General features: G+C 39.5%; 1 protein-coding gene across 2 annotated transcripts in view; it reads left to right on the forward strand.

Annotated features, from left to right (window-relative positions):
• Radx (RPA1 related single stranded DNA binding protein, X-linked) overlaps positions 1 to 14,792 on the forward strand; it is an 87,642-nt gene that overhangs the window by 70,758 nt on the left and 2,092 nt on the right. For both annotated transcript variants that reach the window (XM_063280302.1, NM_001127377.2), the window contains 2 exon segments: positions 5,232 to 5,522; positions 7,144 to 7,311. In XM_063280302.1, coding sequence (XP_063136372.1) covers positions 5,232 to 5,522; positions 7,144 to 7,311 — 459 coding nt within the window.

Here is a 14,792-nt window from a genome sequence, read left to right on the forward strand (position 1 = left end):
ATGGTCTGGGAGGAACTGTGGGAGAGGTGAAGAATATTCTCAAAATATGTTGCATGAAAAAATGTTAATAAATAAAGGTGGAACGCAAAGAAAAAGATAGCTGATGTTGACTTTTGGCCTCCACAGACTCACGGGCTCTCACACCCAATCCCCCCCACCCCCCCACCCGCCCACAACCTAAAGAACACAGAGAGAAAAAAGCTACATAGTAATTGAACAAGGTGTCCAGGACCAGGACTGCACACAGTAAGCCCTGGCTTCTTTCTGTACCTTTGAATCCTGCTGTACCTAGGGAGGGCCAGAGCAAAGGCCACTAGAAGTCCACACAGCTTTTCTGCTGTGCTGAAGTTGTCTGTATCTGGACTATGTGTTCATGGGATTGCTCTAAGCTCTTGTTGTCCAGCTTTCTTGCTCAGTCCTGACAATCTCTGTTTAATTTTTTATAATTAAATGTTTTCTTTATTAAATTACATTTTTGGAGTCATTATTTCCACCCTATTCGCCTCTGCTCAGGCTTCTCAAGTGCCCTACCCACAGCGTCATATTATTTATTCAATTATGTATACACACACACACACACACACACACACACACACACACACACACCCTGCTGAGTTTTTTGTGTTACTTATATGCTTATGTGATTAGGGCTGACTGTGAAAGGGAGACTCAGTCTGGTGTTTTGTTTTTCCTTGTTCCTTGTTACCCGTTTGAGGGCTTTAACACACTTGCTCTGCCTTTTCTCTAGACTATTAGAAAGTTTCCTTGTTTCTTGATGTTGTCAGCTATTAGACCAATGCCGAGGTCCAAAAGTTCATATAATTTTATATTTCCTTCTTTATTCATTGCCTGAGAAGATAAACAGGTCTAGAAGGAGGCAGTTCCTGACTGAGAAGCTTATGTAGACATGTAGTTCATTTTTCTTTGTCAGTGTTCGAACTAATGATTTGGATCCCAATATCCTACAGAGGTAACCAGTTGTGGGGTAGATATGTGTATATGTGTGTGTGAATGTGACTTTGTGTATGTATGTGTGAGACTTATTTCTGCCAAGATATGATATTTCTATAAGATAAATATTTGTTTTCAAAAGATTAAAATGATATATGACTTGTTCATGCTGTGGGAATATCCAGTGTGGTTTGGGTCGCTGAAGTAGTGAGTCGTTGCTTGCTGCTGTTCGTCTTTTTCTCTTAGACAGGTCGAACAGCACACCCGGATCTCAAAGTCACAAGCTTCATGCCTCTGCCTTTCAGAGCTAAGACTGTAGGCTTGTGCCACTACGGTTGGCAACTTTCTGCTGCCCCGTATACTTCATAGGAAACTTCTTAAAAACTCTAAGATCATTTCCCAATCTTCTCTTTACTCCTACTTTCCTGCATTTGAGTTATTCCTTTCTTTTCATGTGTGATATATTCGTCTATCCATTTTATTATAAGTCATCATCATTGGCACTATCCATCAGCTTTATTTTTGGATTTAAAATAACTCTTATGGCACTGGCAACGAGAAGTATGTGTTCAATTTCTATATCTTCCCTTGGAACACTATCTTTTAACATATAATAGTTTTTCAGTATATCTCCAGCTACTCTTTAAAAACTAAGCTCTGTGGTTGGCTTATGGGTAGAGTAAAATATGAAAGGTAATAGTGGTGACACCTTGTTGGTGCCTCTGTCTCCTCAAGGTTTCTTCTAGGACAGGAATCAACAGCAGGACATAAGCGACTGCAAAGAAGCAACTTGGCAAACTTGGTTCACTTAAAATTACAGTTGCTTATTAAGTAGCTTGCTTTAGCCTGTAGAAATGACAGCACGAGACTCCTATTTTTAAATCTGCTTTTCGGTCTTATTTTAGCATGAATGTATCTTTACTTCTAATGGCGTGTTATTCAATCAAAGTACTATTTGTGCCAGATTCTTTAGCACCATGTTTGATGTATACCTAATAATTGTTGAACTAATGTTTTAATGGGGGAGGGATAACTTATATTCTGCTTTAGAAATTAAACATACCAGTTGAATTGTACATAGATAATGAATTGACTCCTTAATTGCAAATAAGGTTCTAGGGAAATGGCTCCCTCATCAAAGCACTTGCACTGTGAGTCTGACAGGCTGAGCTCAGATCCCTAACACCCACTTAAAAAGAGAAGCAAACTCCACCGCCATGGACACAGAAACAGGCAGCTATCTGGAGGTTGGTGGCCAGCCAGTCTAGATGATCAGAAAGTTTCATGTTCAGTTAAAGAGGAGGGGGAGGGGTTAGGGGGATGTTGGCCTGGAAACCGGGAAAGGGAATAACATTTGAAATGTAAATAAGAAATACCCAGTTTAATAAAGATGGAGAGAAAAACAAAGAGCCTGTCTCAATAAAATAAGATGGAAAGCAATATGAAATGTTGATGAAAACAGTCAACGTTACCCTCTAACCCTATATGCATATGTATGTGCATGCACACATGCATATGTTGTACACATATACAACTTCAAATAAAAAATAAAGAATAAGAATAGAGACCTTTTGACAGCAAATGCTGGCGAGGATGCTGAGAAAGAGGAACACTCCTCCATTGTTGGTGGGATTGCAGACTGGTACAACCATTCTGGAAATCAGTCTGGAGGTTCCTCAGAAAATTGGACATTGAACTGCCTGAGGATCCAGCTATACTCTCTTGGGCATATACCCAAAAGATGCCCCAACATATAAAAGAGACATGTGCTCCACTATGTTCATTGCAGCCTTATTTATAATAGCCAGAAGCTGGAAAGAACCCAGATGCCCTTCAACAGAGGAATGGATACAGAAAATGTGGTACATCTACACAATGGAATATTACTCAGCTATCAAAAACAATGACTTTATGAAATTCGTAGGCAAATGATGGAACTGGAAAATATCATCCTGAGTGAGCTAACCCAATCACAGAAAGACACACATGGTATGAACTCATTGATAAGTGGCTATTAGCCCAACTGCTTGAATTACCCTAGATGCCTAGAACAAATGAAACTCAAGACTGATGATCAAAATGTGAATGCTTCACTCCTTCTTTAAAAGGGGAACAAGAATACCCTTGGCAGGGAATAGAGAGGTAAAGATTAAAACAGACACAGAAGGAACACCCATTCAGAGCCTGCCCCACATGTGGCCCATACATATACAGCCATCCAATTAGACAAGATGGATGAAGCAAAGAAGTGCAGGCCGACAGGAGCCGGATGTAGATCGCTCCTGAGAGACACAGCCAGAATACAGCAAATACATAGGCGAATGCCAGCAGCAAACCACTGAACTGAGAACGGGACCCCCATTGAAGGAATCAGAGAAAGAACTGGAAGAGCTTGAAGGGGCTTGAGACCCCATATGAACAACAATGCCAACCAACCAGAGCTTCCAGGGACTAAGCCACTACCTAAAGACTATACATGGACTGACCCTGGGCTCCAACCTCATAGGTAGCAATGAATATCCTAGTAAGAGCACCAGTGGAAGGGGAAGCCCTGGGTCCTGCCAAAACTGAACCCCCAGTGAACGTGATTATTGGGGGGAGGGCGGTAATGGGGGGAGGATGGGGAGGGGAACACCCATAAAGAAGGGGAGGGGGAGGGATTAGGGGGATGTTTGCCCAGAAACCGGGAAAGGGAATAACACTTGAAATGTAAATAAGAAATAATTAAGTTAATAAAAAAAAGAATAGAGACCTTTTTTATACATTTGTTTGTGTGTGTGTGTGTGTGCGCGCGTGTGTGTGTGTGTGTGTGTGTGTGTGTGTGTGTGTGTGTACGCACATGTAGAGTTCAGAGGACAATTTGTGAGAGTTGATTGTCCCTTCACTACCATGTTGAGTCCTTGGGGTTGAGCTCAGATTGTCAGGCTCAGGCTCTACAGCAACCTCCCTTACCCACAGAGCCAGTTTACCAGCCCAGGTCCTGAGAGTTTTCATCTCAATTATTTGCCTCTTTCTTTACCATATCACACACACACACACACACACACACACACACACACACACACACACACACATATATACATATATATCAGAAATTAACAGTTTTATTTTAGGCTTGAATTCTACCAATAATGAGTGATTTCTATAATCACCTGTAACCCCAGCCTTCAGGAGCCCAAAGCAGAATGTTCAGAGAGGTTCAAGACCAGCCTCGGTTGCATAAAGAGTTAATAGTCCATCTCGGACTATATGAGGCTTTGAAATACAAGCTATTTTAATGTGCCTCTCTGTTGCCATTATAAAACACTAGCCAAAAGCAACTTGAGGTAGGAAAGGGTCTGTTTGGCTTACACATGAGAATCCATCCATCATTGAGGGAAAGCCAAAGGCAGGAACCAGAAGGAAGGAACTGAAGCAGAAATCAGAGAGGAATGATGCTTATTGGCTTGCTTCCTCTGGCTTGCTAAGCTACCGTACAGCCCAGGCAGAGCACTGCCTACAGGGACCTGAGCCCTCCCCCATCAATTATTAGTCATGGTAATGTCTCACAGACATGGCTCCGGAGCTGTTTGATCTGGACAATTCTCTTGAGATTGAGATGCCCTCAAGACTCTGAGCCATGGCAAGTTGACAGTTGAACAGTTGAAGCTAACTGACACAAACAATAAACAAATGAGGGAATATTACCATTGCCAGGAATTCAATTTCACTTGGTTGTATTACATAAGGTAAACGAAACATGTTTATTTAAGAGCATTTGGAAAATGTAGAAATACTAAAAGAAAAGATAATTACAAATCTCCACAATTCTAACAAATGGGAAAAGTACATCACCCATTATTCTGGAGGAAAATTTATTTAGAAAACTAATTTAATTCTTTCTGAATTAAAAAAAAACCTTTGCACAGTTTTAAAGATTTATTTATTATATGTGGATGCTTATTTTGACTGCATGTATGACAGATAGCACCACATGTGTGCCTGGTACATGCTTAGGTCAGAAGAGAGCATTCGAGCCCCTGAAACTGGAGTTATGGACAGTTGTGAGTCACCATGTGCGTGCTCAACTCAGGTCCTCTGCAAGAACAAGTGTTCTTAACCAACCGAGGCATCACTCTAGACCCCTCTCCTAACTTGAATTCTCAATTTTCATTTTGTTAATGATTGATTTTTAAAGCTGCTTAACTCTTCCTTATTAATCTGTCCTCTTTAATGTAGTGAGTGCCTTGATTCAGCTCCTTTATGAGCCAATTGTGCCTATCTCATTTTATTTTGAACAGGTCGAGAAAATTCAACTGCTAATGCCACAGGGAAGTCCAAAAGAATCATAAACGATAGATGGGAGAGTCAGCTGTGGCGAGATAAGAAGTTTAGCTTGAGAGACCATCTACATTATGGTCATGTCGATCCTGAAAGTATTCCACGGAAATTTATTTTGGGGCATGAAAAGTTTCTCACCCAGCAGTTTAATTCTCAGCCTGCAAAATATGTACCACCAGAAGGAAAGCCCCCAAAACTGGATGAATTTCAGAGTGCCCGAAGTCTTGGACATTTTGAAGTAACCATCCTAGGTAGGTGAACTTCTCTTCTATTATTTGTGAATACTATTAATTTCATGTATTTTCATATTTAAATATGGTCAGCAGTTAGCCTTTATGAGTGTGTGTGTGTGTGTGTGTGTGTGTGTGTGTGTGTGTGTTTATATATATAAATGTCTGAGGGGGAAATTTTTGTTTGGCTCAAACTAAATGAAGAGGGCACTAATTCTGATATAAAATAAAGCTCAGATTGTGGGCTTTTCAACACTGTCAAGTCCTTGGAAAAATTGGGGAGATATGAGTGTGGGAACTAACAGAGCTTTCCATGACTGATCTGACTAATGTTTGTTGATCGTTGTTTCTATCGTGGCAATGCTAATGGCCCTAACTTTTTCCCAGCAACTCTTTTTCACCATTATCCCCTCTGCCCCTTCTTTCCTCCTCTCTCACATGTAAATATGCATGCAGTAAAACGTATAAAAATCTACTGACAATGAGAGACTGAATTTTCAGATGGTCTTCACTAGACCGTGGTACTTGATCTCTTCAGGTACTTTATCAAACTTAGTTTCATATCTAGGAAACAAAAGTCAAGCCAAGATTTCCCATACGTCACATAAAGTAACCATAGAAACAAAGAGTCATAGCGAAACACAGGACTGAATGTTTTTCTCCCTTTAGCACTCTACAGATTGATTGAAACAGACTGACTGCACGTCTCAGTTGACTCATATGTAGTTGTCACTTTTTATTAGCTTTGGCTATGAGTCAGCTAAAAGCAAGAATAGGGTAGAAGGAACACAAATTTGGCACACTGCTCACCAGATTGAATCAATGTTAGGAGTGTGCTATTTTCATATAAATGTTACCTTACCTGTTTTCAAGGGTGGTTTAGAGGCAAAAGCCAAGCCTTTTATGGATTTTAAAAGAAGGATAGATGTAGGTATCACAAGATCTATACCGATAACCAATATCACACCATTTGGCAACGTTTTCCCTGAGTTTTCTGGTATGGAAAGAGGGCATTCTTTTATTTATTTGACTGTACATTTAATTTTAGAGCAAAAGGAAACTTACATGATTTCAGTCTCACACTCAGGCTGAGTACAAAGAAGGCCATGATTAAAGATCAGGTTTCCTGAATCTCTCAACCACTTTTGTTTCAGAGAAAACAAACATTGAATATAGGAATCGTAAGGTTTTTTTTTTTAATTCAAACAAAATTTAAGTCTAAATATACCATGTATAATTAACATGAGTTTTTATCTTCAACTAGATTTATTTTCTTAAAGATATGAAAATAAGTCAGACATAGTTGAATCCTACCTTGACCTTATATATAATTACTTATAACAGTGAGGTATGACTAAATAAATCCACACATGAGTATATTTCAACATGTGATTTTTTAACCCATAAATTCTGCTTTTTAATGGTTTAATATTATACAGAGAAAAAATATATAGGACTAAGATACATGGTAGTGGGTATTTTGGTCATCATGCAACTGAATTTAGTTGCCAGTATGTCAACAGGTTTTCACAGGCCTCAAACTCTTTGGCACATGTTAGGTAGGATCATAGCAGGAAACTCAAAGTAGCAAAAATATGTTAAGCCACTGAACATTTAATAACAAATGGTCTTTCTCTCACAGGTTTGAACCATGAGATTGCGATTGATGTTGCATTTCTACCTATGTATTCTCCTGAAGATGTTGAAACTTCTCAAATCGACACATTTTTGACCTGCATGAATTACAGCTGTGTGTATCCACCAGCAGCACCTGTCAGTGGAAGGGTGCCAGATCCCAAGGCAGTGGCAGGTGACTGCGTTCTTTATACTTAGTTTAAAGAAAATGTAATGTAAATGACCCTAACCTTTTTCTAATGGCAAAATTTGTATTTTGTCTTAACTCGTTGATATGTGTACCCCCTAGAACTTAAACCTGAATGTGGCTTTTAAGTAAATTAAATAGCTTGTTTCCATTCCGGTGAGACATAAAGAATATTTTATGATTTTAATTACTTCATCAGACTGACCGAGTATGTGCTTGGAGTGGTGTAAAGCTTCCCTTTTATCCTTTATCCTTTTCTGTATAATTGCCTGAAATTATAAACCTTTAGCAAGGCACTACCGTATAATTGTTTTTCTCCTAAATGTTTGGTTATTCAAGTGCTATTCATTCCATTCCTTCAGGACTGCTAAGAGTATGTGCGATCCCAACAGTGAAACTCTTCGGTCATTTATGTTGCTTCATAAAATACCAGCTTTTTCATTCTATACCTCTAAACTCAACTCTGCAGTTATAGGTGTCTTGTCCATTCTGTTGTTGTTTCTACTCCTTGACCAAGTGATAAAGCTTCTAGTCATTTTCATTGAGCTCAACAACACAATGCATTTAAAAGAGCATTTAAGAAAGCCTTGGATGGCAAGTTTCTCCAAGCCAATGAAGCTTTAGAATCTCTGTTGATTTTTGAGCATGTCTTATGGACGCTACCTGATGATAGAACTTGACATTCCTCATTGTGCCAACTGTGTTTGACGATCTAATTTTATGAGATTCTTAAATTTTCCATATAGAGATGATTTGTTAATTAGCTTGCAATATCATGTCCTATATCACAACTTCTTGGGCTCTCTTAACTAGTGGAAATATTTCTGTACTCGGATTCTTCTTTCACCTTATGTACCCTGTCCCAGGCTTTCTGGTATATGCACATGCAGTTATTAGATAATTGTAGGTCAGAGTTCCCACTTATCTGCTCCTTGCTAATGCGAGGATTCTTCCAGACACCATTAGCATGGTCACATGAAAAATACCTGGTACCAGTCTGCCAAGTAGTTAATATTTGAACATGAAGGACACAAGTCACTAGAGGAGAAAAATAAGGTAGTAGCTAAAAGCAGAGTGATTCATTGTCAGCAGAATAGCACATTTTTATGATACAGCACTAATAATAGTGACAGTGATAATTGTGCTGATCATCATGCCTTTCAACTAGTCCCCCATAGAGACCCCCCCGGCAGTATGAACACTGCTATCCCCCATTTACAGGTAAAGTACACTGAAAGTCAGTGTCTCACCAGCATGAATAACAGAGCTATAATTTGAATCTGAAAGTTTGCCTGATTCCAACCTTTTCCATTGCTTTCACAAATCTAGCATGAGAGACAGAAATAGGCTTGGTGATATAAAACAGTGGTTCATGGGATAACACTGGTGTCATCTTTTAAACACTATCAGCTGTTTTCTTTTAATCACAAAAACTATGCACATGAATTATTTAATTTGTTAACAATTACAGAAAAATCCTATGTAAAAGTGAAAGTTTCCCTTCAGGTCTTCCCAGGTCCAGCCTTTCTTACTTATTTATAGCATGTTTTCATACAACAGCATGTACTAATTACAATGTCCTATCAAATAAATGCCTATAAATTATATTCTATAGATGTAGCTTTATAATCAACTTTCCCCCCATAACACACCTTGGACATTTTTAGTATTTGTACATCAAGAGCTACTTTATTCTTTTCAGAAACAACAAAATACTCCACTATGTGACTGTACCAAAATTTGCTTTAATGGCCCCCTATTGAAGAGTATTTAAGACTGGTTCCAACCCGCCAAGGCATGTTGGCTAATACCTTTCACTCCAAAACTCAGAAGGCTAAGGTCTGAGGATCACTTGTGAGTTTGAGGCCAGCCTGTCTATATAGCAAATTTTAGGCCAGACAGTTCTAGAGATCTTTTCTCAATAAATAGTTTGTTTTCAAATGCTTTTTCTGTTGCCAAATAATAGTTCTTGGAACTGATGTTACAGGTGTAGTTGTATAATTATACAAAGATTTCATGTCTATGCGCGCGCGCACACACACACACACACACACACACACACACACACACACACACACCACTTTATTGTTTTGGAGGTATTTTTATAGTCTTCTTTCTCTTCACATATATATTTTTTTATTAGGCTCAAATGCCAGAAATGTAAGCAGTAATTTTCATTTCCTCTTCTCCCCACCCCCTGGTAACTGTTCCACTTTCTCTATGCATTTGCCTATTATAGATATTTCATTTAAATGAAATCATACAATATTTGCCCTATTATAACTGGCTTGTTTGACTTGGCATAACACTGTCTGCCTTCATCCATGTTAGAATATGTATCAGCAGTTCATTCTTTTTATGCCTGAATGACTTCACATTGTATTAAGTATCACATTTTCTTTATCCATTCATCTGTTAAATTTCTAGAAATTTAGCTTGTCTCCAAATTTGAATATTATAAATAATTCTGCTATGAACATATATACAGGCATGTCTTTGAATCCATGTTTTTAGTTCTTCCAGTGCATATAAATACCTAGAAATAGAATTGCTGAACTATATGATATTCTTTAATTTTTTTTTACTTATTCACATTACATTCCACTCACTTCCTCCTCCCACAATTCTTCCCCCGTTCCCCCTCCCATTCTCCTCTGAGCAGGTGTGTGGGGGCCTCTTGAGTATCCCCCGACCCTAGCACTTCAAGTCTCTGCAAAGTCTCACTGAGGCCAGACAAGGCAGCCCAGCTAGAAGAACCTATCGCTTGTACAGGCAACAGCTTTTGGGATAGCCTTTGCTCCAGTTGTTCAGGACCCACATAAAGACCTAGTGGCACATCTGCTACATATGTGCAGGGAGACCTGGGTCCAGCCTGTGTATGTTCTTTGCTTGGTGGTTCATTCTCTGAGAGCCCCAAGGGTCCAGGTTAGTTGACTCTGTTGGTCTTCCTGTGGAGTTCCTATCTTCTTAGGGGCCTACAATCCTTCCTCCTATTCTTCCCTAAGAGTCCCCAAGCTCAATCCACTGTTTGGGTGTGGGTATCTGTATCTGTCTGAGTCAGCTGCTGGGTGGAGCCTCATAGAGGACAGCCATGCTAGACTCCTGTCTGCAAGCTTAATAGAGTATCTTTAATAGTGTTAGGGATTGGTGCTTGCCCATGGGATAGGTCTTAAGTTATTGGTTGGCCTTTCCCTCGATCTCTGCTCCATTCCCTGCCCTTGCATTTCTTGTAGACAGGATAGATTTCAGGCCAAAAGTTTTGTGGGTTAGGGAGTCCTTATTGCTTCACTGGGGTTTCTCCTTGGCTACAGGAAGTGGCCTTCAGGTTCCATAACCCAATACTCTGGGGTCACAGCTAAGGACACCCCTATTTATTCTTGGGTACCTTCCTATCCCAGGTCTCTGTCTCTTCCTGGAGATGCCCCCTACTTCCCCACTCCTGTCAGTTGCAGATTTTAAATAAATGGTATTCTTATGTGTAAGTTTTTGAGACGCAGCCAAACCGTTTTCCATAGTGTGTGTTCAATTTCACACATCCCATGAGCCATGTATGAAGATTCTAGTTTCTCCACAGCCTTACCAACATTTGTTCACTTCTTAATTTTTGTTTAATTTTTAAATAAGTACACAGTTATTTTTAAATGTTGTATGCATGAGTGCTTGCGTACTCACGATGACACATGCATCTGTGCCATGGTGTATATGTGGGGGTCAGAGGACAACTTCCATGAGATAGTTTTCTCCTACTTTGTGGATTGCAGGGATCAAACTCGTGATCAGACTTTCCCCGGGTACCCTAATCCTTTGCGTTCTGTTTTGTTTAGAGTTGCACAAATATATAGGAAGTGGTACTCTCGTGAGTTTAGCACCTCAATTCTCTCTATGACTAAGGATTTCAGCATCTTTTCTTGTACATATAGGGCACATGTATGTCTCTGGAGAATTGTCTATTCAAGTACTTTGCTCTTGATTTTTAGTGGAATAAAGTTATCATTAATATGACTGTTCTTACAATTTAAGCTTTTTAATCCACTTAGAATTCATGTGGAGGGTAAAATAATGATTGAGCATATATTTTACAAACGATTAACCATTTATCACACATCATTTAACAAATCTTGCTAATATGAAATCTTCGTATCATTTTAATCATGAAGTTGGATACACACCCACACATATCCACTTGAAAATATTATGTTAATGTGCCTATTGAACATATCTGTAATGCCATACAGAATTTTCACATATTTAGAAAAAACTTGATTCTCTGGGTAGTCAGGGTTTCCCATATTGATTTCAAAGACAAGAATTACTACACTGTATTATTTTGTAGATTGAACTGTGCTGCAGTTACAAAGCAGCTCTCAAGTCATAGTGACTGAGCACAATTACAGCTTCTTTCTTCCTCAAGTGTTGTGCAATCAGTCAGCAACTCCCTTCTCATGAACCCGGCTTGCTTCCTTCTTGTTGCTAACACAGCAGGAGCAAACGGCTTCTAGAGTTGTGAAGGCAAAGAAAGAAATGGAGGACAAATTTGTTTTTATTTACTTTAGACAGGAAATGATGTGTCCCTCCAACTCATATTCCTAGTTGCCAGAACTGTTAACATGATACCAGTAAACTAAAGAGACCAAGATAATTTCCCTTCCCCTGTGACCAAGAATAAGAAGCACTGGGAACACATGGGGCTTCCTTTATCACATCTACATTATACATGTATTTTCCTAAAATAATGTGATTCTAACAACTTCATGCAAATTTACAAAAGTTCATTTTATATAAATAAAATCCTACAGTCTTTTCCTAAAAGACTTCTTTGACGTAATTAATCTTATTTTTTTTTATAACAGGAGGGTTTTCTTTAATAAAAAAAACCTAATGCTGATATATTAGTGGCTTCTGTATGTTAGCCACCATTCTTTTTGTGTGTGTGTGTGTGTGTGTGCTTAAAGATATTTATTTATTTTACGTGTCTATCTGCATTTGTACCACCATTTCACACGAAGGCATCAGATCCACCTATGGTGGTTGTGAGCCGTCATGTAGTTGCAGAGAATTGAACTCAGGACCTGTGGAAGAGCATTTGGGACTCGTAAACATTGAACCATCCACTCCTGGGCCTTGGGAATTGAACTCAGTCTTCAGCCTGGTTACATGTTTGTCTATCCACTGATGACCTCGCCAGCCCGGTTTTCCCCCTTGGACAGGAGATGCGTTGAATACTTAGTTCATTTCATTTTTTTTATTAACTTGAGTATTTCTTATTTACATTTTGAATGTTATTCCCTTTCCCGGTTTCCGGGCCAACATCCCCCTAACCCCTCCCCCTCCCCTTCTATATGGGTGTTCCCCTCCCCATCCTCCCCTCATTACCAGCCTCCCCACAACCATCACATTCACTGGGGGTTCAGTCTTAGCAGGACCAAGGGCTTCCCCTTCCACTGGTGTTAGCCACCATTCTAAGAGCTTCGTGTCTATTTAATCTGCAAGACAGCCTATGATATACAAACACACACACACACACACACACACACACACACACACTAGATATGGAAATTCGAAGGTAACTTGTCACTTACTCAAAGTAGAACATAACTGACGAAGTCAGCTAGAGAGAACTCTTCAGTTTTATGGTATAGAGGGTATGTAAATCAATTTTAAAAGTCACTATATGATAGCTTTGATTTGTTTCAGTTAGCATCAAATATAAAGTTCTTAGGAATTTTTCAAACTATCTGGATTAATGTGCTTCACACTTAAAGGAGGCAATTATATATTATTAGCAATTACTGGCCATATTCATTATTTTTTCACAAATTCGATTCATTCATTAGGTGTGTGTGTGTGTGTGTGTGTCTATATGTGTGTGTGTCTGTGTGTGTCTGTGTGTGTGTGTCTATATGTGTGTGTCTGTATGTGTGTGTGTGTGTGTGTGTTGTGTGTGTGTGTGTGTGTGTGTGTGTGTGTGTGTGTGTGTGTAGCAGAGGAAGATATTGAGATATTTTGAAGCTTGAGCTTTTCTATATCCCATTTAAGGCTTATTTGATTCTCTTAAGCATGTTGTGTGCTTTCATTAAACAAAAACAAAACAAAACAAAACAAAAAAAGCCAAAAATGAAACAAAAACAAATGAAGTCCCTGGACTTTAGCACAGTATCTGGAGCATGAGAAGTGAAAAGTACAGACCATGATGCCGTCTGTGTGGATGAAATCACCATGGAATTTTGATTGTTACTTCTCAATGCTTTTATTATTTTACATTTAAAACAATTGTCACTGAACTCTGTCATCCATTTAGCTTAGTAGTAGTTGCCTAATGTTTTGATAGCTTCCTTAAAACTTGAGAGCCACAAACTGGAAGAGAGCAAAGCACTGGAAAATATCACGCTAAGTGAGGTAACCCAATCACAGAAAAACATACATGGTATGCACTCATTGATAAGTGGCTATTAGCCCAAATGCTTGAATTACCCTAGATGCCTAGAACACATGAAACTCAAGACGGATGATCAAAATGTGAATGCTTCACTCCTTCTTTAAAAGGGGAACAAGAATACCCTTGGCAGGGAAGAGAGAGGCAAAGATTAAAACAGAGACTGAAGGAACACCCATTCAGAGTCTGCCCCACATGTGGCCCATACATATACAGCCACCCAATTAGACAAGATGGATGAAGCAAAGAAGTGCAGACCGACAGGAGCCGGATGTAGATCTCTCCTGAGAGACACAGCCAGAATACAGCAAATACAGAGGCGAATGCCAGCAGCAAACCACTGAACTGAGAATAGGACCCCCGTTGAAGGAATCAGAGAAAGAACTGGAAGAGCTTGAAGGGGCTCGAGACCCCATATGAACAACAATGCCAAGCAACCAGAGCTTCCAGGGACTAAGCCACTACCTAAAGACTATACATGGACTGACCCTGGACTCTGACCTCATAGGTAGCAATGAATATCCTAGTAAGATCACCAGTGTAAGGGGAAGCCCTTGGTCCTGCTAAGACTGGACCCCCAGTGAATGTGATTGTTGGGGGGAGGGCGGCAATGGGGGGAGGGTGGGGAGGGGAACAGCCATAGAGAAGGGGAGGGGGAGGGTTAGGGAGATGTTGGCCTGGAAACTGGGAAAGGGAATAACAATCGAAATGTAAATAAGAAATACTCAAGTTAATAAAGATGGAGAAAAAAAAGGAAACAAAGCAAATGATTTCTCTTAAACTTTTTAAATTGGCTCTGTGCCACAATACATTATCATGTAACCAGGCCACTTGTAACGCTGTAGTGGCCTTTACTTCCTCCTGAAATCTGTCTGCCACAGTGGATGATCATAGTCTTTGGAGGCTTTCTCAGGCCATGTGGCAAACCCTTGGGTGTGTGTAGGGTTGTCTTACACAGGATCATTTAAAGGAATTTGTTCCCTTTTATATCTCATTTCTCAACTTCTCGCAACCCTGGATTTTCAGTCTATTGCTC

Source organism: Rattus norvegicus, chromosome X (assembly GCF_036323735.1).
Source record: "Rattus norvegicus strain BN/NHsdMcwi chromosome X, GRCr8, whole genome shotgun sequence".
In the NCBI taxonomy this organism is placed as follows: Eukaryota; Metazoa; Chordata; class Mammalia; order Rodentia; family Muridae; genus Rattus; species Rattus norvegicus.